We start from the raw sequence: 27,643 nt of genomic DNA, 5'->3' as shown, positions 1-27,643 counted from the left end.
AAACAGAATGCAGAACATGGTGTTGCAGTTACAGAGAAAGTGCAGTGCAGGTAAACAAATAAAATGCAAGGGCCACAATGAAGTAGATCAGATCAAGAGTTCACATTTGGCTCTGAGGTAGGCACATGAATGTGCAGAGAATGGAGGGGTATGGACATTGTGCAGGCAGAAGGGATTAGTGTAGTTAGGCATTTAAGTACTAGTTTAATTAGTTTGGCACAACACTGTACTGTTCTACATTCTACCTTATGAGAGGTCCGTTCAAGAGTCTCATTACAGTGGGATAGAAGCTATCCTCGAGTTTGGTGGTTTGTGCTCTCAGTCTTTTGTATCTTCTGCCCAATGGGAGGGGGAGAAGGGAGAATGACCGGGCTGGGAGGGGTCCTTTATTATGTTGGCTGACTTCCCGTGGCAGTAGGAAGTGTAGACGGAGTTGATGGAGGGGAGGCTGGTTTGTGTGATGGACTGGGCTGTGTCCATAACTCTCTGCAATTTCTTGCAGTCTTGGGCAGAGCAGTTGCCGTACCAAGCTGTGATGTATCTGGGTAGGATGTGTTCTATGGTACATCTAATCTCCTGGCAGAGTACGGGCAATGTAGGCAGGATTCACTCCCAGTCCTGTCTGTGTACCCAGACCAGTGCTCAGCTTTTCTTTATAAACTGCAGGTGAATATGTGGGGGCGCCACAGAGCAGCGGACCGGTATGTTAACATTAGCGGAGGCTTGTTGAACTTGTTAGCAGTGTTTACTGTGTTAATCCTTATCACAAAGCAATTTATAAACTAAATGTTGCAGAGAAAAAGTTGTTGGAAATACTCAGCAGGTCAGTCAGCATCCGTCAGGCTAAGTCAGAGGCCAAGTACCCCGCAGCGAGTGACTCATTTCCTGATGATGTGAAGCCTTTCCACCATTTACAAGGCAAACCGGGAATATGTTTTCATCCCTCCACTTACCTGAAGGGTTCAGCTCCAATAACACTCATGAAGTTCACAACCATCCAGGTCAAAGCAGCACGTTGACAGGTACCCCCATCACTCCCCCGCCACTGGCGCACAGTAGCTACTGTATGTGCCATCTGCAGTTCTCCGCAGGTTTCTGACAGCACGTCCCAAACCCGATCTCTGCCATCAAAGGTGACAGGGACATGGGAACACACTCGCTGCAGGTCCCCTTCCACGCTGAGTTAGAAATACATCGCTGACCTTTCATCGTAACTGGGTCTAAGTTCTGGAACTTCCTACTCAACAGCACTGTGGGAGTTCCTTCACCAGAGGGTCTGCACTGGTTCAGGGTGGTGGCTCACTATCAGCTTTTCAAGGGAAGCTAGTAACGGGCAGTAAATGGCAGCTTTGCTAGTGATGTCCTTTCTGAGAAAGGAATACATGTTTTAAAAAAAAAGCGCTGATCAGCAGGGCCAATGCCAAGAGGAGGTCAGATTTGACAAACCATCTCAAGCAGATTTTACTCTCCCAAGTGTCAAAATTTTCACATTTCTTTAACAAGGTTCTTTCTAGTAAACAGAAAGTTTTGTAGAACATGAGGGGTAGACAGTGAGGAACATTGGCATTGGGTGAAGCAATAATATTAAGGCAATTGGTTTATTATTGTCACATGCCACATACCACCAGGATCAAGGACAGCTTCTATCCCACGGTGATAAGACTATTGAAGGATGAACATGGATCCTTGACCTCACAATTTACCTTGTTTGACCTTACACCTTATTGTCTACCTGCAATGCAGTTCCCTGTAGCTGTGACACTTTACTCTGTATTCTGTTATTGTTTTTACCTTGTACTACCTCAATGCACTGTGTAATGAATTGATCTGTATGAACGGTATGCAAGACAAGTTTTTCGCTGTACGGTACAAATGACAATAATAAACAAATACATGTACCAAGGTACAATGGAAAGCTTTTGATCTGTATGGATGGCATGCAAAACATTCCATACATAAGTACATCGAGATAGATCAAAGGGAAAAGCAATAACAGAATGCAGAATATAGTGTTGCAGCTACAGAGAAAGTACAGTACAGGTAGGCAAATAAGGTTCAAGGACCATGACAAGGTGAATTGAGAGATCAAGAGTTCATCTTTATCAAACAAGAGATCCATTCAATAGTCTGATAACAGCAGGATAGAAGCTATCCTGGAGTCTGGTGGTACGTGCTCTCAAGCTTTTATATCTTCTGCCTGATGGATTGGGGGAAGAAGAGAGAATGTCCAGGGCAGGAGGGGTCCTTGATTACATAGGCTGCTTTCCCCGAGGCAGCGGGAAGCATAGACAGAGTCCCTGGACGGGAGGCTAGTTTTCATGATGGTCTGGGCTGTGTCCACAACTCTCTGCAATTTCCTGCAGTCTTGGGCAGAGCCTTTGCTATACCAAGCCGTGATGCATCCGGATAACTGCAGGAGGCATCTCAGGATACAAGCTCCTGCTCAATGTCATTCCTCCAATTCTGGCCAATGACACATCCCAGAACGTAACTACTCCACCTAAACCCACCACTGCGCTACAATGATAACGGATTGAGGTGACGTTAGGAGGAATGCTAAATACCAGCAGGGGCACATTGAGCGGAACGAGCTGTCGCTCTCTCTCTGTTGTAATTACTTTGTTTTCATTCAATTTGCAGCCTGTGGGTTTGCTGACCCATCCCTAACTGCCCTTAAGGTGGTGGAGGTGAGTCTCCTTCTGGAACAGCTGAAGTCCTTCCAAGTGAGGAGAGTGCTTCAGCAATGAAAAGGACCAGCGACACATTCCCAAGTCAAGATGATGCACAAGTTGGATGGGAACCAGAAGGTGGTGGTGGTCCATTGTGTCTGCTGCCATTGGCCTTCTCCATGACAGAGGTTGTGGGTTGTGGAAGGAATTAATCCTCAGCCATCATACCAGTTGTGTAACTTATCAATGCTGCACATTGTAGTCGAACTCTGAAGTTTGCTTTCATTGATTTCAATTTCAAAAGCGGAGTACGAGAAGAGATTAAGATATGATGATAGTCACATGTACATCGAAACACACGGTGAAATGCATCTTTTGCGTAGAGGGCTCTGGGGGCAGCCCACAAGTGTCGCCACGCTTCCGGCGCCAACATAGCATGCCCACAACTTCCTAACCCGTACGTCTTTGGAATGTGGGAGGAAACCGGAGCACCCAGAGGAAACCCACACAGACACGGGGAGAACGTACAAACTCCTTACAGACAGTGGCCAGAATTGAACCCAGGTCGCTGGCGCTGTAATAGCATTACGCTAACCGCTACACTACCGTGCCTGCCCTTATTCAGCACAAACAGATGCTCTTGTATAAAATCTGTGTAATATTGATTAACCAGGAGGAGATTAACCTGATCCATGAAGGAGGCAGCACAAACAGATAGGGAGGGAAAGGAGGCATATAGGATGTCAGCCTTCATTAACCAGGGTGTAAAATATGAGAGCAGGGAAGTTATGGCACTGCTTTTTAGAACATCGGTGAGACCACATCTGGAATATTGTCTGCAGTCTTGATCGCCACAATATAGAAAGGACATAATTACCCTGGAGAGGGTGCAGAGGAGATGCACCTGACTTGCCTGGGATGCAGTGTCTTAGTTATGAAGAGACTTGATAGGCCTGGGTTTGTTTTCCTTGGAGTGGAGAAGGCCAAGGAGGGTGGAATGGGACAGGACTACTTGAAGGTGTACAAAATTATGAGGGGCATAAATAGGGTAGACAGTAGTAAACTTTTCCCCGTAGCATAAGTATCTATAACCAGAGAGCATAGGTTTAAGAAAACAAGGAAGACATTTAGAGTCATGGAGTTATACAGCACAGAAACTGGCCCTATGGCCTAACTCGTCCATGCCGACCAAGTTGCCTGCCTGAGCCAGTCCCATTTGTCTGCATTTGGCCCATATCCCTCGCAACCTTTCCTATCCATGTAATTTTACCTGCTTCTACCACCGCCTCTGGCAACTCGTTCCGTACACCCATCACAATCTGTGTGAAAAAGCTGCCCCTCAGGTCCCCTTTAAATCTTCCCCCTCTCACTTTAAACCTACGCCCTCTAGTTTGAGACTCCCCTACCCTGGGAAAAAGTCTGTGACCATCCACCTTATCTATACCTCTCAAGATTTTATAAACCTCTGTAAGGTCACCCCTCAGCCTCCCACACATCAAGGAAAAAAGCCACAGCCTAACCAGCCTCGCCTTACAGCTCAAGCCCTCAGTCCCTGTAACATCCTCATGAATCGTTTCTGCACCTTTTCCAGTTAGTGACATCCTTCCTACATCTAGGCAGCCAGAACCGCACACAATACTCCAAGCGCGGTCTCACCAACGTCTTGTACAGCTGTAACGTGATGCCCCCAACTCTTGTACTCAAGAGTTTAGAGGAGAGAAAGGTAAGAATTTTTTCCACCCGTAATGTGGTTGGAATCTGGAACACATTGCCTGAGGGAGTGGCAGAGGGAGACACCCCCACAACATTAAAGTATCTACAGGAGCACTTAAATCACCAAGGCATAGATGGCTACAGACCAAGTGCTGGTATACGGGATTAGTATAGATATGTGTCTAATGACTATGGTAGGCTGAAGGGCCTGTTTCTGTGCTATGACTCAATGACTCATATTCAGATATGGAGACAGAGAGGCACAGACAGAAATAATTAGGGTCATTCTAGCAAAAAGCTCTTCTATGAGCTTCCTCGTTCATCTAATCAGGCGTGCGTTTGTGAATCTAACAGATCCTGCTCCACTAATTTAATTAATTTCAATCCAAGATAAAAATGCATGTAACTGAGTTACACAAGCACTTAATGTGTGATTTCATTAAAACAGAAAACAAGATCGTGTTGGCAGGAGCTGGTGTTTAATTAACTCCTATACATAACTCGCATAACTCGATTCTAAATTTATCATGCTACAGCTGAGAAGTGCATATTGTAGATAATATGCACAAAGCAAGAGCCATCTAACTTGATATTAGAAATAATCCTTGTTCAATGTTACAGAAAGGCTCTAGGTTGAATTAACGTGTGAAAGTGTAGATAACAAGTTGTGAATGGAAACAATGATGGGCCAAGTATACCTGAGATCAGTCTCTGCTCAGCCAGTGTTGTGTATGTACACTTTCTCCTGCCTAGGCACCCTTCTGAGGCAACAGCGACTGCACGGCATCAGTTTGCATTGAATTCAACACATCACGGAAACCAGCCTCCCCTCCATGGACTCTGTCTACACTTCTCGCTGCCTCGGTAAAGCAGCCAGCATAATCAAAGACCCCACCCATCCTGGACAATCTCTCTTCTCCCCCCTCCCATCGGGCAGAAGATACAAAGGCCTGAAATCACGTACCACCAGGCTCAAGGACAGCTTCTATAGTTAGAAGACTATTGAACGGTTATTCTGGAGTAAGAAGCCAGTCACTGTAATTGTGACCATGAAATTACTGGATTGTTGGAAAATCCATTTGATTCACTAATGCCCTTCAGGAGAAGAAACCTGCTGTCTTTATCCAGTCTGATTGAAGTGTCACAGCAGCCGATCAGTGTGAATGATTCTTAACTGCCCTCTGAAATGGTTTAAGAAACAATTAACTTCAGAGGGTAATCAAGAAATAAATGACAGTTTTCCCAAAGGCATCCACATCATTAAAGAATAACTTACAATAGATGTATTTATTGCGTTTAATTTGTTTGTATTTTTCTTGTGAATGCTGCTTGTATGATGCTCTGTGCCTGTGATGCTGCTGGAAGTAAGTTTTTCATTGCACCTGTGCACACATGCACTTGTGCATATGACAATAAACTTGACTTTGAAGTGGAAACAGCATCTCTGCCCTTTCAAATACCAGCACACAATATTAAGGATCTCTGTCAGACTGCCTTTGGTATTCTCTCTTTAGATCAAGGTTACCAGCTGAACAAAGGATGAAATTAGCAGAAATTTCTTTGTGCAGAAGGTTGTGACAGAAACAAAACAAAATATCAAGTGAGAATGAACAAACTGCAGACATTGAAAATCTGAAACGTTCACTCTGTTTCTCTCTCCACAGATGCTGCCTGGCCTGCTCAGTGTTTCCAGCATTTTCTGTTTTTTTTATTATCGTAAAGAACCAAGTCATTCAGATCAGACAGAGAAACCTCTTGAGCAGCACAAAGTAATAGAGCATCTCCAAAAACAAGTGCACAGCTCTGGCCTCTAACTACAACAGCCAAGAACGTTTGCAGGAATCAAACACAAGTGATCGTTTGCAATCCAAAACTAACATGGTCATTGTGTCAGCAGGAGTATACCTCACCTTATCACACCACAAGATACAAGATACGGAGGATGAAGGGGGACCTGATAGAGGTGTATAAGATGATGAGAGGTATTGATAGGGTAGATAGTCAGAGGCTTTTCCCCAGGGCTGAAATTGGTGGGCACAAGAGGACATAGGTTTAAGGTGCTGGGGAGTAGATATAGGGGAGATGTCAGGGGTAAATTTTTCACTCAGAGGGTGGTGAATGCATGGAATGGGCTGCCGGAAACGGTGGTGGAGGCTGATACGATAGGGTCTTTCAAGAGACTGTTAGATCGGTATATGGAGCTGAGTAAAATAGAAGGCTATGAGTAAGCTTAGTAATTTCTAGGGTAGGGACATGTTTGGCACAGCTTTGTGGGCCAAAAGGCCTGAATTGTGCTGTAATTGTTCTATGTTCTATGTTACTTATTATTTTGCTCTGAAGAAGTGTTTCAATTTCTACCTTTGAATATGTTTTAAAAACATATTTGTAAAATATTCATGCTCTAACCAAACATTTATAAAATATCACACACCGAAGATATAGAACCAAACTGCTGTACGTTTATACACTACATATCATCAATATAATTGATGATATATAGCATATATAGTGCTTGGTGCCATAATATTAAGCATGTTATATATTTATCAGTTTACTTTTATTACATGCATTGTATATTGATACAGACTAATGCACATTATCAGAATAATTTTACATATGATATATGCTTATCTAATGTTAGACACTTCAAAGTCAAAGTCGAGTTTACTGTCATGTGCACAAGTACATGTGTGCACAGGTGCAATGAAAAACTTACTTGCAGCAGCATCACAGGCTCATAGCATCATAAGCAGCATTCTTCACAAGAAAATCATAAATTTCATATACTTACCCACACAATTTGCTCTAAAACTTAGCTAACATGAACAACTAGGCAATAATCACAGCAATTCTTATTTTACACCAATATGTTCAAAATTATAAGTTGTTTGAAAAGGGCTTAAAAGAAGCCTTTTAACCTGTGCTTTGTATTAATTCTCAGTTTCCCTTTAAACTCCAGCTAAAATTCAGCAGGCAGTTCAAGTCTCATCAACTTTACTTAAAGTCAAAACAAACCACCACCCTACAGTTTTCACTTGGTCATGAGAAAGTGGTCAGTCTCATTCCTGCCCTCGCTCACTTTCAATAATGCCCTACCAAATGCGGTTTTTCCAATGAATGACAAGTGGCTTCTTTGCAATGGGTTGCAGATCATCACACTGAGCATCTGTTGGCCATGGCTGGAGAGGTTACCCATTAACCAGCAGTGAGGGATGGTGTGTCACTGCAGTTCAGTGACTATCACAAATACCCAGGCATGGATTAACAAGGAGTTCTGGGGTGTTTTTATTCAATATGGGGACCTGACCAGGATTTAAGGATAAAAGGGCAGCAAATTTCCTGTTTGTTGAAGCAAGAGTGTGATACCTCAGTTTATTCGTACTGTTGGATAGATGAGTGGGAGCTAGTGAAAGGACAGTCACAAACTCTGGAGCAACACACATTGATTGTAAGATATCTTTATTAGTCACACATAATCGAAGCACACAGTGAAATGCATCTTTTGCGTAGAGTGTTCGGGGGGGGGGGCAGCCCACAAATGTTGCCACATTTCCAATGCCAACATAGCATGCCCACAACTTCCTAACCCATGTGGCTTTGGAACGTGGGAGGAAACTAGAGCACCCGGAGGGAACCCACGCAGACACGGGGAGAACGTACAAACTCCTTACAGACAGCAGCGGGAATTGAACCTGGGTCGCCGGCACTGTAATAGCATTACGCTAACCGCTACACTACCGTGCCTGCCCATCGCTCTGTGTGTTGGGGGTTGGGTGTGCTTTATAAACAGGTTTATTATCCCAGCAGCCAATCCTTTAACACTTACAAGTTGATCCTTGTTTGGCAAACCCACTGGGTTTCAGATGCAGGAGGCATTCCGTTAGCAGGTCTGTGCTGTAGACAGAGGGTGGGTTTGTAGGTAACTGCAACACACCAACTTCTCCCTCTTGCCCAGTGGTTCTGTGAGAAACTGGAACCCACCCAGGGACTGTGGGTGAAACATTGATGGGGCAGGTGAGAGTGGAGGAAAGGGACAATTTATCAACACTTGCTCCTGCTCAGCACGGTGAAAGGAATGGTATTTGGGAAGTCGGTAGGTGAGTCATTGGTTGGGATGTGATTTAGTGTGGGGTATGGCTGGGTCGGTGGGTTGGGTGGGACATGGGTGGGTTGGGTGGGATATGGTGTAGGGGGTGGGTGGGTCAGTGGGTGTGGTGGGGTGTGGGGTATGGCTGGGTCGGTGGGTGTGGTGGGATACGGTGTAGGGGTGGGTGGGTCAGTGGGATGCGGTGCAGGAGGTGGCTGGATTGGTGGGGTGTGGGCTATGGGTGGGTCAGTGGGTGTGGAGGGGTGTAGGTGTAGGAGGTGGGTGGGTCGGTGGGTGTGCTGGGACATGGTGTAGGGAGTGGGTGGGATACAGTGTATGGGGTGGGTGGGTGTGTGAGAGCTATGGCTGGGTCGGTGGGTGTGGAGTGGTGTAGGTATAAGGGGTGGGTGTGTTGGCGGGTTGGGTAGGATACGCTGTAGGGGGTGGGTGGGTCGATGGGTGTGGTGGGATACGGCGTAGGGGGTGGGTGGGTGTGGTGGGGTGTGGGATACAGTGTAGGGGGTGTGTGGGTGTGGTGGGGTGTGGGATACAGTGTAGGGGTGTGGGCTATGGCTGGGTCGGTGGGTTGGGTGGGACACAGTGTAGGGGGTGTGTGGGTGTGGTGAGGTGTGGGATACAGTGTAGGGGTGGGTGTGGTGGGGTGTGGGCTATGGGTGGGATACGGCGTAGGGGGTGGGTGGGTCAGTGGGTGTGTATGTTACCAGGCTGGTGTTTGTGCAGTGAGTGAATATGTCCTACTGACCCACCGACAGATTGGTGGTCCACTCCCTTGGGGTCTCACATCGCTTTCCGTCACATCATTGGGCTGTGGGATCCTTTTGTTCTTCACCAAACTTTCCCAACTTCTACCCCCCATTCCCCCCCCCACCGTTACCGACTGTGCCTCCTCTTCCCCCACCTGCTTTTCCTTTACTTCTCCCTTTCCCACCTCACTTCACCACCATCCCCATCGACACTTCATTTCTGCTGGGCTCCTCCGCATCACAGAACTTCTATTGTGCACCCACCTCGCTCAATGTCTATGCCTCAACCAACACAACCTTGAAAAGGTCACCTGCTTATTATTATTACCGCTTGTACAAGCTTGTGTGTAAATTGCCAGCAGTTACCTTCAACAGTGACTACAGTTCATAGAGAGCAGGTTTGTGAAGTCACTACTGAAATGCAGATCCCACTTTGTTTTCTTATAGTATAGGAGCAGTTTGGCCCATTGACAATGCTGGCTCTCAGCTCTCCCATGCCCTACTTATTGCCCTATGACCTATCGCACAATGCCCATCACTGACCCTCCCACCACACCCCCAAACTAGGGGTATTTTACAGCAGCTAATTAACCTATCAGCAGGTCTTTGGGATATGGCAGGCACAGTAGTATAGCGGTTAATGTAATGCTATCACATTTCAAAGACATTCGGGTTAGAAAGTTGCGGGCATGGTATGTTGGGGCCGGAAGCGTGGCAACACTTGCGGGCTGCTCCCAGAACGCTCTACACAAAAGATCATTTCACTGTGTGTTTCAATGTACATGTGACTAATAAAGATATCTTATCTCATATGGGAGGAATGTAGAGTACAGTCCACGCAGTCACAGAGAGAACATGTAAACTCCACACAGACAGCACCGGAGGTCAGGATCGAACCCAGGTCGCCAGAGAGGCAGTGGCTCTACCAGCTGCGCCACTGTGCTGCCAGAAGTCCTTAGAATTTCGGATCCCATGGGGATCAGAGGAAGTGGGGATTGGATGGGGGAAGTGAACAGGCTGAGGACCAGTCAATGACAGACAAGGTTCAAAGCCTGGTCCTGCTACTAACTCTTACATGTTTAAGGGATCAGATTATAATTCAAGTCACAGTTTTGTGACTAATTTTGTGCATAACTTTGAATAATGGTTCACCTCACAGGTAAGTGAAATCTTTACTCCAACCAATAAATCAAGAAAATAAATATTCCACATGACCAAAATGCCAGGTGTCCAACGACAGATACCGGACTATTGAACAACACTCATTATATCCAAATCTGAACCAGTTACAAAAGCTCTCGGACTCTTCACAGAATCAACTTGTAAACCTAGTTAAAAAGTAAATTTAAACCTTGCAGCATTTTACTGAATTTAACGAAGGGGTGTCAGGCCTCTCCTCATCATGCGATAAACACAAGAGCTGCCATGGTAACCAGACCAGCCTCCCTCCCCCCCCCCGTGACCACAACCTTTACTTCAACGGCAATCTGTGTCGGTCCTCAGGAGGCCAAGCGTGAAAGACTTCAATGCTTCCTGCCTCATTAATGAAGAACTGGGTATACGTGGAAACATAAGAACATTAAGTTTATTTATCCAATGTACTGATGAAATGGCCAGCAGTAAATTAAGGTTTATTTGCTGAAGTTTGAAAATGTGCTTCAATGACTGTAAAATTAAATTAGCCTCACAGATCATTAAGCTAATAATTCAGACATCAGCCTTCCGGGTCACCTGCTGAGCTTGAATGTTAAAGCTGCCAACTCTTCAGGAAGGCCTTCAGAACCTTTGAAGAATTAAAAATTAATCGCCAGAAATTGCTGAATGCAACCCATGGAAGAAAATTGATGCAGGTCATTAAAAATAAGCGACGTATTCATTTTATTTTGCACTTTCATTTATTAATGATTGAAAGAGATGGTATAAAGCAAAGGATGCCTCTGCTGACAGCTAGGATCCAACCACTTAGTTCAGTCAGAGATTATTCACATTCTAATTGGTGGGGGGGAAGGCTGTCAACCACAAGAAATGGACAGGTTGGTCGACCAATGGTTGACCAGTGAGAGGGGAGAGTTTAAAGGAGACAAGAGATTCTCCTGATGCTGGAATCTGGAGCAACACACACAAAATGCTGGAGAAACTCCGCAGGTCAGGCAGCATCCATGGTGGGAAATAAACAGCTGACGTTTCGGGTCGAGACCCTTCATCAGGACAGTTTACTTCCCTCCATAGATGCTGCCTGACCTGCCGAGTTTCTCCAGCATTTTGTGTGTGAGCGTTTAAAGGAGATGTGCAGGCAAGTTTTTGTTTGCACAGAGTGGTAGGTTGCCTGGAATGGGCTGCCAGGGAAAGTGGTGGAAGCAGATATGATAGTGGCATTTAAGAGTATTGGTTTTGGTTTATTATTGTCACATGTACCAAGATACAGTGGAAAAACTTAGTTTCGCAACCCATCCATACAGATAATTTCAAAACACAAATACTTTGCACTACAGAAAGCATCCTATTTGGATGCATCACAGCCTGGTATGGCAACTGCTCTGCCCAGGACCGCAAGAAACTGCAGAGTTTTGGACACAGCCCAGAGCATCACAGACACCAGCCTCCCCTCCTTGGACTCTGTCTTTACCTCTCGCTGCCTTGGTGAAGCAGCCAGCATAATCAAAGACCCCACCCACCCGGGTCATTCTCTCTTCTCTCCTCTTCCATCGGGTAGAAGATACAGCAGCCTGAGGGCACGTACCTCCAGGCTTGACAGCTTCTATCCCACTGTGATAAGACTATTGAAAGGTTCCCTTACACGATGAGATAGACTCTGACCTCACAATCTACCTTGTTGTGACCTTGCACTTTATTGTCTACCTGCACTGCACTTCCTCTGTAGCTGTGACACTTTACTCTGTACTGTTATTGTTTTTACCTGTACTACCTCAATGGACTCTGTACTAACTCAATGTAACTGCACTGTGTAATGAATTGACTGTACGACCGGTATGCAAGACAAGTTTTTCACTGTACTTCGGTACAAATGACAACAATAAACCAATACCAATACTTTGAAGCAGTACAAGGGGAAAGTAATAACAGAATTCAGAATATAGTGTTAGTTACAAATAAAGTACAGTACAGGCAGAAATTAAGGAGCAAGGTCTACGGTGAGGTAGTTTGAGAGGTCAAGAGATCATTAATGTACAAGAGGTCCGTTCAGCGGGTTAGAAGCTGTCCTTGAGGCCTGGTGGTGCTGTTAGATAAACACATAAATATGCAGGGAACGGATATAGATCAAAAGAGATTTAGTTTAATTTGGCATTGTGTTCAGCACAGACTTTGTGGGCTAAAGAGCCTGTTCCTGTGCTGCACTGTTCTATGTTCAGTGGGGGGTGGGTGGGAAGGTGGGCAAAGCAAGTTCAAGTGGGAGTTCATATGATTAACCCTCAAACCACTGTTGACAACTTATTGACGAAAATTCTCTGCTCATGACCCACTGCACGATGTCAAATGAGGGAGGATGTTCCTCAGGTGAGATGAGTGGGACCTCTTCTCTGTCCGCATTATTCCACTCAGGGTCACTGTGGCCCTCTCCGCCTTGAGGCCTGGATCTGGAGCGGCCTGGATCTGGAGCGGCCATCGGGAGAGTCTCTGAAGAGAACAGCAAACCTCTTTGACACTGGCAAGTGGAGGACCAGGTGACTGCAGCTCCCTTATTTGTCCATTTCCCTCCAGGCAGAGATAATAGGTGACAGGTGAGCAGGGAGATGAGAGGAGAAGATTATGTACTGGGAATCACGGAGAGGGGCTTGTGTCCGGGAGTGGGGTAGCATCCTTATAAATATAGATGAAGGGTCTTTGACCCGAAACATTAACTACTTTTTCCTCACAGATGCTGCCTGACCTGCTGAGTATTTCCAGCATTTGCTGTTTTTATATCTGAAATAAAACAACATCTGGTTGGGACTTCTCTGTCCCCAGCTCTGCTTGAACTTGGCAGGAAGCCACACATCGGCATCCGCGTTGGACACTGGTAATCAGCATCCATAGTCCTTAACGAAGGACCCCAACAGCCTCAGGCAGCTGTCTACGTGCCTGATCGGTGGAGTGAGGCAAGATTGAAGATAGTGAAACATCGGCAGGTAAAATTCACATCACCAACAATACGACATCCAAAGGAGTTTCAAATGCAATGCTTCCAAAGTCTGCCACAAGGCCACATAGGAAGGAACTAAGCTTGGCCAAGCGTGGGCGGCACAGTGGTGCAGCTGATAGGGCCGCAGCCTCACAGCGCTAGAGACCCAGGTTCGATCCTGACCCTGGGTGCTGCCTTTGAGTCCCGGTGACTGTGTAGGTTTCCTACGGGTGCTCCAGTTTCCTCCCACATCCCAAGGATGGGGAAACAAATAACGGACTGCTGGACGAACTCAGTGGGTCAGGCAGCACCTGTGGCAGTAGAGGGATGGTTGACGTTTTGGGTCGGGACCCTGCAGGGGGACTGAGAGTCTAGAGGGAAGATAGCCAGTATGAGAGGGAGGGCTGAGACTGCGGCTGGTAGGTGATGGGTTGAACCGCGTGAGGTGGAGGATGAGGGGCAGATGGAGCCCAGTGGGAGCAGGAGAGCCGGGGTGGGGTGTGGGGGGGGGGGGGGTGTAATTTAGAGACAGAGGCTGGTGGGAGATAGATGGTAGGTGTTAATTGGCAACTGTAAATTGCCCTTGGTGTGGAGGTAAGTGGTCAAACCTGGGGGCAGTTGATGAGCATGTGGGAAGAATAAAACATAATGGGATTAATGTGTAAATACGTGGACAAGGGTCAGCACGGACTCGGGCCGAAGGGCCTGCTTCCATGCTGTATCTCACTGTGACTATGATAGACTGAGGGTAGCTTCTCACCGTCTAACATAGTACATTTTTCACCTTTCATAGAACATTACAGCACAGTACAGGCCCTTCAGCCCACAATGTTGTGCCGACATTTTATCCTGCTCTGAGATCTATCTAACCCTTCCCTCCCACATAGCCCCCCATTTCTCTATCATTTATGTGGCTATCTAAGAGTCTCTTAAATGTCCCTAATGTATCTGCCCCCACAACCTCTGCTGGCAGTGCATTCTGTGCACCCACCACTCTGTATAAAAAACTTACCTCTGACGTCCCCCTTATATCTTCCTCCAATCACCTTAAAATTATGCCCCCTTGTACTAGCTATTTTCGCCCTCTGACTGTCCACTTGATCTATGCCTCTTATCATCTTGTACACCTCTATCAAGTCACCTCTCATCCTTCTTCTCTCCAAAGAGAAAAAAGCCCTAGCTCACTCAACCTATCCTCTTAAGTCATGCTCTCCAATCCAGGCAACATCCTGTTAAATCTCCTCTGCACCCTCCCTAAAGCTTCCGCATCCTTCCTATAATGAGGCGACCAGAACTGAACACAATACTCCAAGTGTGGTCTAACCAGAGTTCTATAGAGCTGCAATCTGGAGCCAAACGAAGAAGAAGAATTCTTTTAAAGATGTGCCCTCCTTAACCTTTGACTCATCAACACCAATCATTAATGTGGATGTTCACCGTCACCTAGTTGGGAGCAAGTCGTGCCTCAGAGTTGCTTGTGAGAGAGGAATAAAGAATCTAGGTGGACACTTCTGTAGGAATGCCGCGCTCCTGGATTTAAACTATTGTGTGTTTTCAATTGGCTGCTAAAGATTCTAACGGAGCCTTCCACAGCAGAGCAGGGGAGTCTGAGTAGTGTCTTGGGTAACTCTTAACCCTCAATCAATTATCGCAAGTCAGATTACTTTGTCCTCATCCCTTTGCAATTTGTGGGATCTTTCTCTGCACCAAATGGTCGCCACGTTTCCCATGTTACACCCATCGACTACCCTTCAAAGCACAGTGACCATGAAACACTCAGGAAGGCCTGAGATTGTGAAGATTGTTAAATAAATGCACAGAAGGCCAGTATAGAGAGAGTTAATCCTACATCAGCGCCAATCTTATTGAGGAGTGGCTTCATTTACTAATTAAAGTGGTCTTGCCAGAGATTTTATAAGAATTTAAACCTAAAGATGGGGCAAAAAAAATTTGAGCGGATTGCAACCAGAAAATCCTTGCAATTAAACGGTCCATGAAGAAACAGTAGTTAAAATAACCAACAAACCAGGATGACAGCTGTTGGTGACACAGCTGGAGAGAGCAACTTCCTATCTTCTGCTGTTAAACCAGGCAAGCTAGACATTAATTACCATCAGAGCTCATCGATACAATATATGGTCACTTATGCAAAGCTGCCACTGTGTAAATAATGATCGATGATGGTTAGCGCATGTAGAAATCAACACACAGTTAAAGCAAGAGCGCACGTTAGATATTACAGAATGAACATCTGAAATGGAATTGTTTAATGCAGGAGAGCATAGTCACATTAAAATGTGGGAGGTTCGCAGAGAAGGGGCAGGGTGGATGCTGAGACAGTGTTTCCTTGGAGTGGAGAGTCTGAACTAGGGGGATATGCCTGTGTACCCTGTGGGGTTGTCTAACTGCCTCTCAAATGCTTCATGGTGCACTGTTGAAGGAGGAAACACGAGTGTTGATGCATTGTGAGGGAATGTATTAAACTGAAGGCACAGTGAGTGTAGAGAAAGAAACATTCCAATTGTATTTACTGTGTATATTATGTATAAAGTTTATCTTTTAAAAAAAGCAAAAGGAAATGCCTAGAAAATCCCCAGCTGGTTGGAATCGTACCTTGGACAGAGGAGGATGGTTGTGGTGGTTGGAGATCAATTATCTCAGCCACATGCCATCTCTGCAGGAGTTCCTGAGGGGAGTGTCCTGGGCCCCGTTTTCAGCTACTTTATCAATGACTTTCCTCCAGTCGTGAGGTCAGAAGTAGGGATGTTTGCACATTAGCCTCAGATAATGAAGCAGTCCTCATCCAAATGCAGAAAGACCCAGACAACATCCAGTCCTGGGCTAATGGGCGGCAAGTTTCATTTGCGCCACACAAGTGCACGGCAATGACGACATCCAAGAAATTCCAGCTCTCACCCCCTGACATTACCATCACTGAATCCTGCACTATCAATATCACGGGGAGGTTATCATTGACCAGAAACTGAACTGAACCAGCCACATACACAGTGTGGCTGCAAGAGTAGGTCAGAAACCAGGAATCCTGTGGTAACTCACCTCCCAACTCCCCAAGACCTGTCCACCATCTACAAGGCTCATTCAGGAGTGTGATGGAATACTCTCCACTTGCCTGGATGAGTGCAGCCTCAACACTCAAGAAGCTCAACAACAGACAGGACATAGCAGCCTGCTTGATAGACACCCCGTCTACAACCATTCACTCACTCCACCACCATCGCACAGTAGCAGCAGTTTATACCATCCACAGGATGCACTACAGTAACTCACCTAGAATCCTTCGACAGCACCTTACAACCCCATAACCTCCACCAGCTAGAAGGGCAAGGGCAGCAAAACAGATGGGAGCACCACCACCTGGAAGTTGCCCTCCAAGCCACACACCATCTTGACTTGGAAACATATCGCAGTTCCTTCACTGTCGTTGGGTCAAGATCCTGGAACTCCCTCCATAACAGCTTTGTGGTTACACCCACATCTCAAGGACTGCAGTGGTTCAAGAAGGCAGCTCACCACCACCTTCTCGAGGGCAACTAGGGATGGGCAATTAAATGCTGGCTCAGCCTGCGAAGCCCACATCCCTTGAATGAATAATAAAAAAAAGGATAAATTCTATTGGATATTGTTGTATTTCTTCAGCATTACACAATTAAAAATTGACTTTCTTCAGAGTTAAATGTAACAATGGACATTTTCATTACTGCAGAAATTTGACCAAGCACTTCCAGGGCCAGTCACCTAGCAACCCTGAGGTTTCTGTGTCGGGGCTCACAGGTTAACATTGCTCCCATCACAAGGCACTTTGTGGAGCACGGCAAGGAACCTGGATCAGTTGTCCCACAGGCACCGGTTGCTGGAGACTCCTGGGTTAACCAGACATTCTGACTAGGACACTTTCTCCACACCACCCTCAGGGTCTGAGTCCCAAACTTTAATGCCGGTATCCTAAATCCATCACCACCCTGACCATCCAAGTGCTGGGTTCCAATTTGCTGAAACTATTCTTGCCCCATCTTTAGAATTAGATTGGTCTGTATCATTCTTATAAAATCTATGGTGACTCATTAATTAATAAATGGAACCACTGCCCAATAAGATCGGGGCTGATTTGTGAGCCAACTTTCTATATTGGTCTTTTGTTGCATTTATATAGCACCATTCCCAATTCAGAGCCCCAGGCCCTGAGCCCTGATCTCAAGTCCCACCCCTACAATTCACCAAGTCTTGGGACCTGGACCCCAAACCTCGTGATTCTCCAATTCTGGCTCGGACCTCGGATCTGTTCCCTCCTCCTTAAGCTATCATTAGAGACGATATCCCAAATCCAACTCTCCCATGATATCCACCAACTGGTTTCCAATGTTTCCCCATCCCAAGCCACACCCCCACCTCACCAGCTATGGATGTGATCAGCCGTGAACTTACTGAAATTCAAATGAGGCCTCAGGGCCAAATGGCCTACTCTGGCTCCTATTCCCTGCATTTCCCAAATGTTTTGGTTGATTGGATTCTTTGGCACAAGTTTGGTTTATCTTCTTCAACTTTGCAGAGGTGTACGTGGCTTTCATAAGTCCCAGGAAACCAACAACTAACTTGACTTCCTAATCTCTGGGCTAACCAATTTACCAAGTTCAACCTCACATGGATTTCGTTCCAAACTCTCAGATATCCAACCCAGAGGTGATAAATATCCAAGGATCACTAATGACTGCAGGTGCAAGTCCAAGAGAAACTTCTCTACCCAGAGCTGCGAGAGGCTGCTGCCAAAGGGATGGGCGAGGCTGACAGCATTGATGTATTTAATGGGGTTACAACATGGGTGCCACTGCGGCACAGCAGTTAATACTGCTGCCTTACAGCTCCAGGGATCTGGGTTCAGTCCTGACCCTGGGGGTTGTCTGAGTGAAGTTTGTATGTTTTCTGTGTGACTGCATGGGTTTTCACTTACTTTCCAAATACATGCTGGTAGGTTAACTGCCTGTGCTAAATTAGCCCCTAGTGTAGTTAAGTGTCAAAAGAACCAAAGGAGGTGATGAGAAAGACCAAGAGAGCATGCCAGAGAGAATACGTTGAAGGGGGAAAGAAAGTGGATTGGAGCTGGGAACCTGATGGGCTGAACGATCTCCTGTGTGTGAGGGATAAAGGGAGTGGAAGGTTATTGGTATTGTGTTCAGCACAGACATTGTGGGCTGAAGGGCCCGTTCCAGTGCTGTACCGTTCTAGAACATAGAACGGCACAGCACAGGAACAGGCCCTACAGCCCACGATATTGTGCCGAGTATAGCAGTTAACGCAACACTATTACAGCGCCAGCGACCCGGGTTCAATTCCAGCTGTTGTCTGCAAGGAGTTTGTACGTTCTCCCCGTGTCTGCGTGGGTTTCCTCCGGGTGCTCTGGTTTCCCCCCATATTCCAAAGACGTACGGGTTAGGAAGTTGTGGGCACGCTACGTTGGTGCCAGAAGTGTGGTGACACTTGCGGGCTGCCCCCAGAACACTCTACGCAAAAGATGCATTTCATTGTCTGTTTCAATGTACATGTGACTAATAAAGAAATCTTATCTTATAATTAAATGCCTAACTAAACCAGCCCCTTCCACCTGCACAATGTCCATATCCCTCCATTCTCTACACATCCATGTGCCTATCTAAGAGCCTCTTAAACGCCTCTATCCTATCTGCCTCCACTACCACCCCTGGCAGTGCATCCCAGGCACCCACTCCTCTCTGTTCACAGGAGATTGCCTCACACATCTCCTTTGAACTTTCCCCTTAAATGCATACCCTCTAGTATTTGACATTTCGACCCTGGGGAAAAGATACGTCTATCTTTGCCTCTCCTAATCTCATAAACTTTTATCAGGTCTCCCCTCAGCTCCAGAGAAAACAACCCCAGTTTTTCCAACCTTGCCTCATACACATGCTCTCTAATCCAGGCAGCATCCTGATAAGTCTCTTCTGAACCCTCTCCAAAGCCACCACATCCTTCCTATAATTGGGTGACCAAAATCTATGTTCTATGATATGCCAATGGAATTAGATCAAACAGACGCACATAGGGAGCATGAAGAGTAGATTGGAACTCTTGGGCCAAATGGCCGACGTCAGAGCTATAAATTATACAGTAATCTTATTCCATTGGCCTGATAACAACCACCTATTGCTTTATTTCAAACGATGAGAAGTTTGCCACGACTGTGCGCAGGACAGTGTTGTGTGATGAGACGTTCCATGTTTATCCCACAAATAAATATCCATCATACAAGGAAAAAGCCCACAATATGTCAGGCAAAAGAGGGTCATTTGAAATGAGGACTCACCATCATCACGTGTTTAAAATTCCTTATTGCGGTAATTTCTTTCTGCTCGTCCTCTTCTTCCTGACCATCATACCCTTCATCCAGGCTTCCTTCAGCTGCCAGCCCTTCATCCAGGATATTTGTCATGCGGTCTATCAAGTGCTCCAGCGGTGGACTGAGCTCCCGTTCTTCATTATCTTTCAGGCCCCAATCCAAGGCCTTGTAAACGAGGATTCCCACGGACTCGATCACCTGTGAGGATTGGGTGCAAAAATCAGGATTAGAAGGATGACATAAAACACAGTTGCAAAGCAAAGCTGACAGGGAGGGGGCAATTTTGCACCTCAGAGTTACACAGCACAGAAACAGGCCCTTCAGCCCAACTGGTCCATGCCGACCAAGGTTCCCATCTAAGCCTTTGCCCGTGTTTGGCCCATATCCCTCTAAACCTTTCCTACCCATGTACCATTAAAATATGTAATGTACCTGCCTCAACCACTTCCTCTGGCAGGTCATTCCAATATACTGACCACTCTCTGGGAGAAAAGGTTCTTATTAAATCCCTGCCCTTTAGTTCTCGATTCCCAACTCTGGGAGAAAAAAAGACTTCACATCCACCCTATATATGCCCCTTATAATTTTTATACACCTCTATAAGATCACCTCTCATTCTCCTACACTCCAATGGAAGAAGTCCCAACCTGTTCAAACTCTCTCCATAAGTCGGTCCCTTGAGTCCCGGCATCATCCTCATAAATCTCTTCTGCACTTTTTCCAGCTTAATGGTATCTTTCCTATAGAAAGGTGACCAAACCTGAACATGATATTCCAAATGTAGCCTCACCAACATCTTTTACAACTGTAACATAACATCTCAACTTCTATATTCAGTGCCCTGACTGATGAAGGCCAGTGTGCCAAAAGCCTTATTCACCATCCTGTCCATCTGCAACACCACTTTCAGGGAACAATGTACTTGTACTCCTAGGTCCCTCTGTTCTACAACACTCCCCAGAGTCCTACCATTCACTGTGGAAGTCCTACACTCATTTGTCTGCTTAAAGTGCAACACCTCGCACTTATCCAAATTAACTCCTGCCTCTTTTGCCAGTCAATTAGATCGTGGCCAATCTGTTTCTTAGCTCCACCTGCCTACCTTGGTTTCATAACTCTTTGCTCAATTACAATTCTGAAATTTGCAATCAAATCCCCACCCTTCAAACACTCCACTCCCCTTACACCCTCAGCAGTTTTGGGAGATGACTTAGCATTTCCTAACACAAGACAAAATGCTTCTCAACATAATGACCTTGTGGCACTTAATTCAAAGACTAGTGGCTGCAACCTTTGACCCTGGGACCTCTTATCATGTGTCACTTCCAGGACTAATCTGCTGATACCTCAGGTATTAATTCAGAAATCTCTTACGGGTTGCATGCCTTGATTCACCTTGTTTCGCTTTTGGACCCCATTTCTCCGTCAGTACTAGTATTTGGTTAAATACTTGGGGACAGTTGAAAGCATTTACAATTCTGCTGGAAATAGAGTGTGATTGCATAAACAGAACTCTTCCGTCTCTGATCTTATCTTACACAGCACCATCTCTTAGAGTTTCCGACAAAACAAACATTACTACTCTGTGTACGAAACAAAAAGTGAAAGCCAGAGGAGTAAGCAACACATTCCCACCACAGGGATCACAGGCATAAAAACCCAGAAAACACTGGAGATACTCAGCAGGTCAGGCAGCATCTATGGAGGGAGAAACAGAGTTAAAATTTCAGATCTTGGACACGTTAGAAATTTATGTTTTAAGTTGAAGAGGAAAGGGTGCGGAGAAATCAGGAATGGCTGCAACAAAACTCTTGACTTCTGACCTTCCCCAGTTCTGATGCTAGAGGGAACAGCTTTGTGAGAGGGGAAAAGTTTAGAGGAGATTTACTAGGCAAGTTTTACTTTACACAGAGAGTGGAAGGTGCCTTGAAGGCACTGCCAGGGGAGGTGGTGGAAGCATTTACCATAGCAATGTTTACGAGGCATTTAGATGGGCACATGAACAGGAGGATTATGGATCATGTGCAGGCAGACGGGGATAGTTCAAATTGGCATCATGGTTGGTACAGTCATCATGGGCTGAAGATCTGGTTCCTGTGCTGTACTGTTCCATGTTCTTCAACTTTTCCTTTCTTCACAAATAGAAGGCAAGCCAGCGTCTTTACTTTCTTGGGTGATTAAGGTGGTTCGGCTTGTCACCAAACACTCTAACAAAGTATCCTGACTGGTTGCATCATGGTCTGGTACAGCAATTTGAACGTGCAGGAATGCAAGAAGCTGCAGAGAGTAGTGGACTATGTCCAATACATCACTGGCACATCCCTCCCCACCATCGGTCGTATCTACAGGAGGTGCTGCCTCAAGAAGGCAACATCCATCATCAAAGATCCCCACCATCCGGGCCATGCCATCTTCTTGCAGCTACCATCGGGCAGGAGGTACAGAAGCCTGAAGTCCCACACCACCAGGTTCAAGAACATGCTATGTGCCTGTGATGCTGCTGCTGCTGCAAGTAAATTTTTCATTGCATCTGTGCACATATGTACTTGTGCAGATGACAATAAACTCAAATTTGAAGGACAGCTATTTCCCTTCAACCATTCAATTCTTGGACCAACCTGCACAACCCTAATCACTGCCTAAACCCTAAACTGACTGCTTTGGCCTCTTTGCACTACAATGGACATTTTTTTGTTCTAATTGTGTTCTTTCTTGTAAAAATTGCACATCATTTATGTTTATGTTTCTCTTATGAATACAGCTTATCTGATACTATGTGCCTGTGATGCTGCGGAAAGTAAGTTTTTCTTTGCACCTGTGCATAGGTGTACCTGTGCATATGACAATAAACTTGACTTTGAGATGCTTCCTGACCTGCTGAGTACTCCAGCAGTCTCTGTCCTCATTTCAGATTTGCAGCATCTTTTTGTTTCTATACTACTGTCCGATAACTGGATTAGAGGTCACGTGCTATCAGGAGAGGCTGGACAAACTTGGGCTCTTTTCTCTGGAGCGGTGGTGGCTGAGGGGTGATCTGTGGGAAGTGTATAAATTTATGAGGGGCATAGATAGGGTGGACAAGCAATATCTTTTTCCCATTATTGAGTGATCCAATACCAGAGGGCATGCATTTAAGGTGAGAGGGGGTAGGTTCAGGACAGACGTGAGGGGTATGTTTTTTTACCGAGAGAGTGGTGGATGCCTGGAATGCGTTGCCTGATAGGGTGGTGGAGGAAAATTCATTGGGGGCTTTTAAGAGGGGCTTGGATGGGCACATGAATGAGAGGAAAATGGAGGGATATGGGCATTCTGTAGGAAGAAGGGATTAGCTAGGTCAGCACAATATTGTGGGCCGAAGGGCCTGTTCTGTGCTAAAAGAAAACAAAACATGCTGTGGACAATTGCACCGCGCAGCCGAAACAAGAGACTGCTATCACGAGAAAAATCCCTGGAGGCTGCAGTTCCCTTCGATAGCAAGAAGAACACCTGGGGGAGGTCTTTAGAATAAAGAGCAGACTTAGAAAAGATGATCCTGGCTATGACAGAATCCACAACAAAGGCTCCCATCAGCAGATGGTTTAAGAAGAGAGGGTGGTGCATGGATTTAAAATCTGGGGCAAAGGATTCTGATGCTGCAAGGTTTTTTTTAAATCACGCAGAGTGCAGTTTTGATCAGGGAAGGTGGTGGAAGAACCACCAATGCCTTCAAAAGGGATTTAGAGAGGCATCGGAGAGAAAATAATTCAAAGAGCTGTGGGGAAAGAGCAGCGGGTGGCACTGATGGAATTGTTCTAAAGCAGCTGTCACAGATTCAAAGGGCCAAACAGAAGAATTCTAGGAAAAAAGACACCGTTGCTAATACATTCACTAAGGATTTCAGGAGAAAGTTTTACTCAGAAAGCACAGAGAATGTGAAGTGCACTCTCTCCACAGATAATATTTGTGGGTCAGAGGAGTCCCAGGCATTTGGGACTTGAAGGTTTTAAGGCCACCGGATTTATCAGAGAGGGTGCTGGGACTGGAGGGCTTGAGTTACAAGGAGAGACCAGATAGGCTGGGGCTGTTTTCCCTGGAATGAAGGAGGCTAAGGGGTGATCTTGTTGGAGGTATGTAAAATCATGAAGGACATAGATAAGGTGGATGGTCACAGTCTTTCTCCCAGGGTAGGGGAGTCTAAAACCAGAGGGCACAGGTTTAAGCTGAGAATGGAAAGATTTAAAGAGGGCCCGAGGGGCAAATTTTTCTACACAGAAGGTGGTGGGTATATGGAATGAGCTGCCAGAGGTGGTGGTAGAGGCAGGTATAATTGCAATGTTTAAAAGATGTTTAGACAAGGACATGGATGGGAAAGGTTCAGAGGGATATGGGCCAAATGCAGGCAAATGGGACTAGCTCAGAAAGGCACCATGGTCGGCATGGATGAGTTGGGTCACAGGGCCTGTTTCTGTGCTGTATAACTCGATGACACCAATGCAGATGTTTCAATACATAACATGTTTAAATGTTTACAGTGGGTGAATCAACACACTGTTTTGCCTGCTAAGATTAGCACGCCATGGGTTATTTTTAACGTTATCTTTGTGAATTTACTCGAGGAACTGTGTATAAAAATAGACTGATGAGTGGGATTGAAGGGACAAGCAAGCTACGGTTCTACTGCCTTTGCTGGTGTTTAGAATTTTTGCATGTTCACCCATTCAACTGAATCCTTGTCAAGATTATTAATGTTACACAGCAAGCAAACAGGCCCTTCGGCCCAACTCATCCATGCCGACCAAGATGTCTACCTGAGCTAGTCCCATTTTCCTGCGTTTGCCCCGTATCCCTCTGAACCTTTCCTTTGCACGTACCCGACTAAAAGTCTTTTAAACGTTGTAATTGTAATGGTGGAGAGAGTGAGTTTCACTCTCTGGGTAAAGCTTTATTCTGAATTCCTCAGCCCTTGGTCGCTGTTGGCGATCAACTTCACAGGCCTACAAGCAGGAGTGAGAGTAACTTCTTACAGGTACGATCGTATCACTGTGCTAACTGCATCTGTCACCTTCTTACTGAGACGCCGTACCATCCCACTTCCGTCCCTGCCCGTATGAGATTCACTTATCTGCCAGAGAGCCTACATTCAAATACTAGAAGCATCATTTGCCGACTTACTACAAGTGTAACATTAAAAGGAGTAATAAGCACCCTTTCAGAATCTGTGTTGATAACAGTGGGTTGGCCAGTGAGATGGGAATGAAGCAAAGGAGGTCATGCATTTAAGGTGAGAGGGGGAAGTTTAAAGGAGATGCGCGGGGCAAGTATTTTTTTTGTTTACACAGAGAGTGGTGGGTGCCTGGAACAGGCTGCCAGGGGTAGTGGTGGAAGCAGATACCACAAAGGCATTCAAGAGACTTATGAATATGCAGGAAATGGAGGGATACGGATCATGTGGTGGCAAAAGAGATTTGGTTTAATTTGGCATCATGTTCGGCACAGACATCGTGGGCTGAAGGGCCTGTTCCTGTGCTGTACTGTTCTGTTGCACTGACAGCAAAAATCAACTGCTTAGCAAACAATGTTAAGTTGCAGAGAAGTTGTCAATATGGATTGGTTAGCACGTGTTTTGCAAACACAAATCATGCAAAAGTCAATTTAACCTGGAGAAGGTCATGCTAGAAGAATGAGAGGTGATCTCACTGAATACACAACTGCTTACAGGGCTCGACATGGTGGGGGCAAGGACATCGTTTCCCTCCCTGGTTCCCTAGTTGCTGCTCACCTCAGCACCACAGAGGTCACCGAGGCATGCTATTCCAAAAGAAACCACTTCATCCACTTTGATTTCTGTGGCAAACAGGTGGCACCTTGGGCATTGGCATTCATCAGCATTGCAGCCTCCCAAGACTGCAGGTAGCTGTCGACTTTACTAACTGTGCACACAAGGGCTACCTTCACTAACCCACACCATGCGCTCACCAGTTTTACTTTTTACAGATGCACCCTAGAAAGCATCCTATCCAGATGCATCACGGCTTGGTATGGCAACTGTGCTGCCTAGGACCGTAAAAGACTAGAGAGAGTTGTGAACGTAGTCCAGTCTATCATAAAAATCAGTCTCCCCTCCATTAACTCTAGTGTACACTTCCCGCTGCCTTAGAAAAGCAGCCAACATAATCGAAGACCCCTCCCTCACCGATCATCCTCTCTTCTTCCCCCCTTCCATCGGGCAAAGGGTACAAAAGCTTGAAAACCCACACCACCAGGCTCAGGAACAGCTTCTATTCTGCTGTTATCAGACTATTGAACAGACCTCTAATATGATAAAGATTAACTCTTGATCTCTCAATCTACATTGTTGTGGCCCTTGCACCTTATTGTCTGCCTGCACTGCACTCTCTCTGTCACTGTAACACTACATTCTGCATTCTGTTATTGCTTTTCCCTTTGTACTACCTTCATATTCTGATGTCTTGAAATGATCTGTATGGCTGGCATGCAAAACAAAGCTTTTCACTGTACCTGGGTACATGTGACAGTCATAAACCAATTACGGAGAGAGTGTTTCAGTCTCTCAATGTTCTGGATTATAAGAACTCCTGATGATCGATGTGCTGTTTCCATGAAGCCCACCTCTGTCCCTAAGGAGACTGAACGGCCAGACATTTTCCACTGCTGGCACTGCTCAGTGGAATGGATGCTGTGGGACATGGGCTACCTACTTCCCTGGCTGCTTATATCAATGCATTCTCCAAGCACAGTAGCTGAGCACCAACATGAGAGCCACATAAATAACAGAATCATTGTGGAGAAGGCCTCTGATTCTCGTGCCTGGATCAGTCCTTGGGGGGGTGGTGGTGTGCGGAGGTGGGGGAAGGGGGTGACCTGCTGTGTACAGCCAACAGGGATTTGGACATCATGATCATGTGTTGCATGCTGTACACTGAAGACAACAGCCGGTACCAGAACTGTCGGCAGAGTGACACAGCAGGTAGTGCTGCTGCCACACAGCTCCAGTGACCCAGGTTCGATCCCGACTGCAGGTGGCTGTGTGTGGAGTCTGCACGTTCTCTCTGTGACTGCATAGGCTTCCCTCAGCGGCTCCGGTTTCCTCCCACATTCCAAAGAGGAGCTGTATGGTAGATTAACTGGTTACTATACCCCTAGTGGTAGAAGAATCAGTGGGAAGTTACTGGGCATGGAATAGGTTATGGGAAAACTAAATGGAGGGGGGCCGGTGGGATTGATGGGACCGCTCAGATTGACTCAGTGGGCTGAATGGGCTCCTTCTTAGACATAAAGAAATTTGAGAGGAGGAGGAGGATTGCAGAGCTGGAGGGACACGAGGCACATGTTGAAGAGCAGCAGGAACACGAGAAAGGCTACTGGAAGAAGTCACAAAGATAAGATATTTATTTATTGGTCACGTGTACAGTGAAATGCAAATTTTTGTGTTACTGAGAATGTTCTGGGGGCAGCCCGCAAGTGTCATCACGCTTCCGGTGCCAACATAGCATGCCCACAGCTCCTAACCTGGACGTCTTTGGAATGTGGGAGGAAACCGGAGTACCCGGAGGAAACCCACGCAGACACGGGGAGAATGTACAAACTCCTTACACACAGCGGCGGGAATTGACCCGGGTCTCCTAACCAATATGCTACTGTGCCGCCATTACCAGGCGGATACCATCAGCCTTATCTTCCTGGAGGGAGGCATCAGCTGCACAGGCAGCAAGGTTCTGCCTTGGAGATGCCTTTTAATAAGGAGCCTGCTAAATCATAGTTCACAAAGTTACCCTTTCCACAGTACAACATCAGCTTAACCAAGGGTGCCTTACAACAACCTCTGTAGCTCCACTCGCACTGCTGGGGGAAGTGAGGGGGACCTTTTTTTTTTACCCAGAGTGGTGTGTATCTGGAATACACTGCCCGAGAGAGTGTCAT

The 27,643-nt window shown here is 46.1% G+C and overlaps 1 protein-coding gene across 4 annotated transcripts in view; it reads right to left on the bottom strand.

The window, feature by feature from the left end:
* The window catches only part of LOC127574709 (protein spire homolog 1-like), a 210,604-nt gene that overhangs the window by 93,652 nt on the left and 89,309 nt on the right, over window positions 1–27,643 (bottom strand). For all 4 annotated transcript variants that reach the window (XM_052023996.1, XM_052023995.1, XM_052023999.1 and 1 more), the window contains exon 3: window positions 19,691–19,921. In XM_052023996.1, the coding sequence (XP_051879956.1) occupies window positions 19,691–19,921 (231 nt within the window). The remainder of the gene's footprint in view (window positions 1–19,690; window positions 19,922–27,643) is intronic.

This window comes from Pristis pectinata, chromosome 9 (assembly GCF_009764475.1).
Source record: "Pristis pectinata isolate sPriPec2 chromosome 9, sPriPec2.1.pri, whole genome shotgun sequence".
Classification (NCBI taxonomy): Eukaryota; Metazoa; Chordata; class Chondrichthyes; order Rhinopristiformes; family Pristidae; genus Pristis; species Pristis pectinata.
This window is presented reverse-complemented; position numbering and strand designations above follow the sequence as displayed.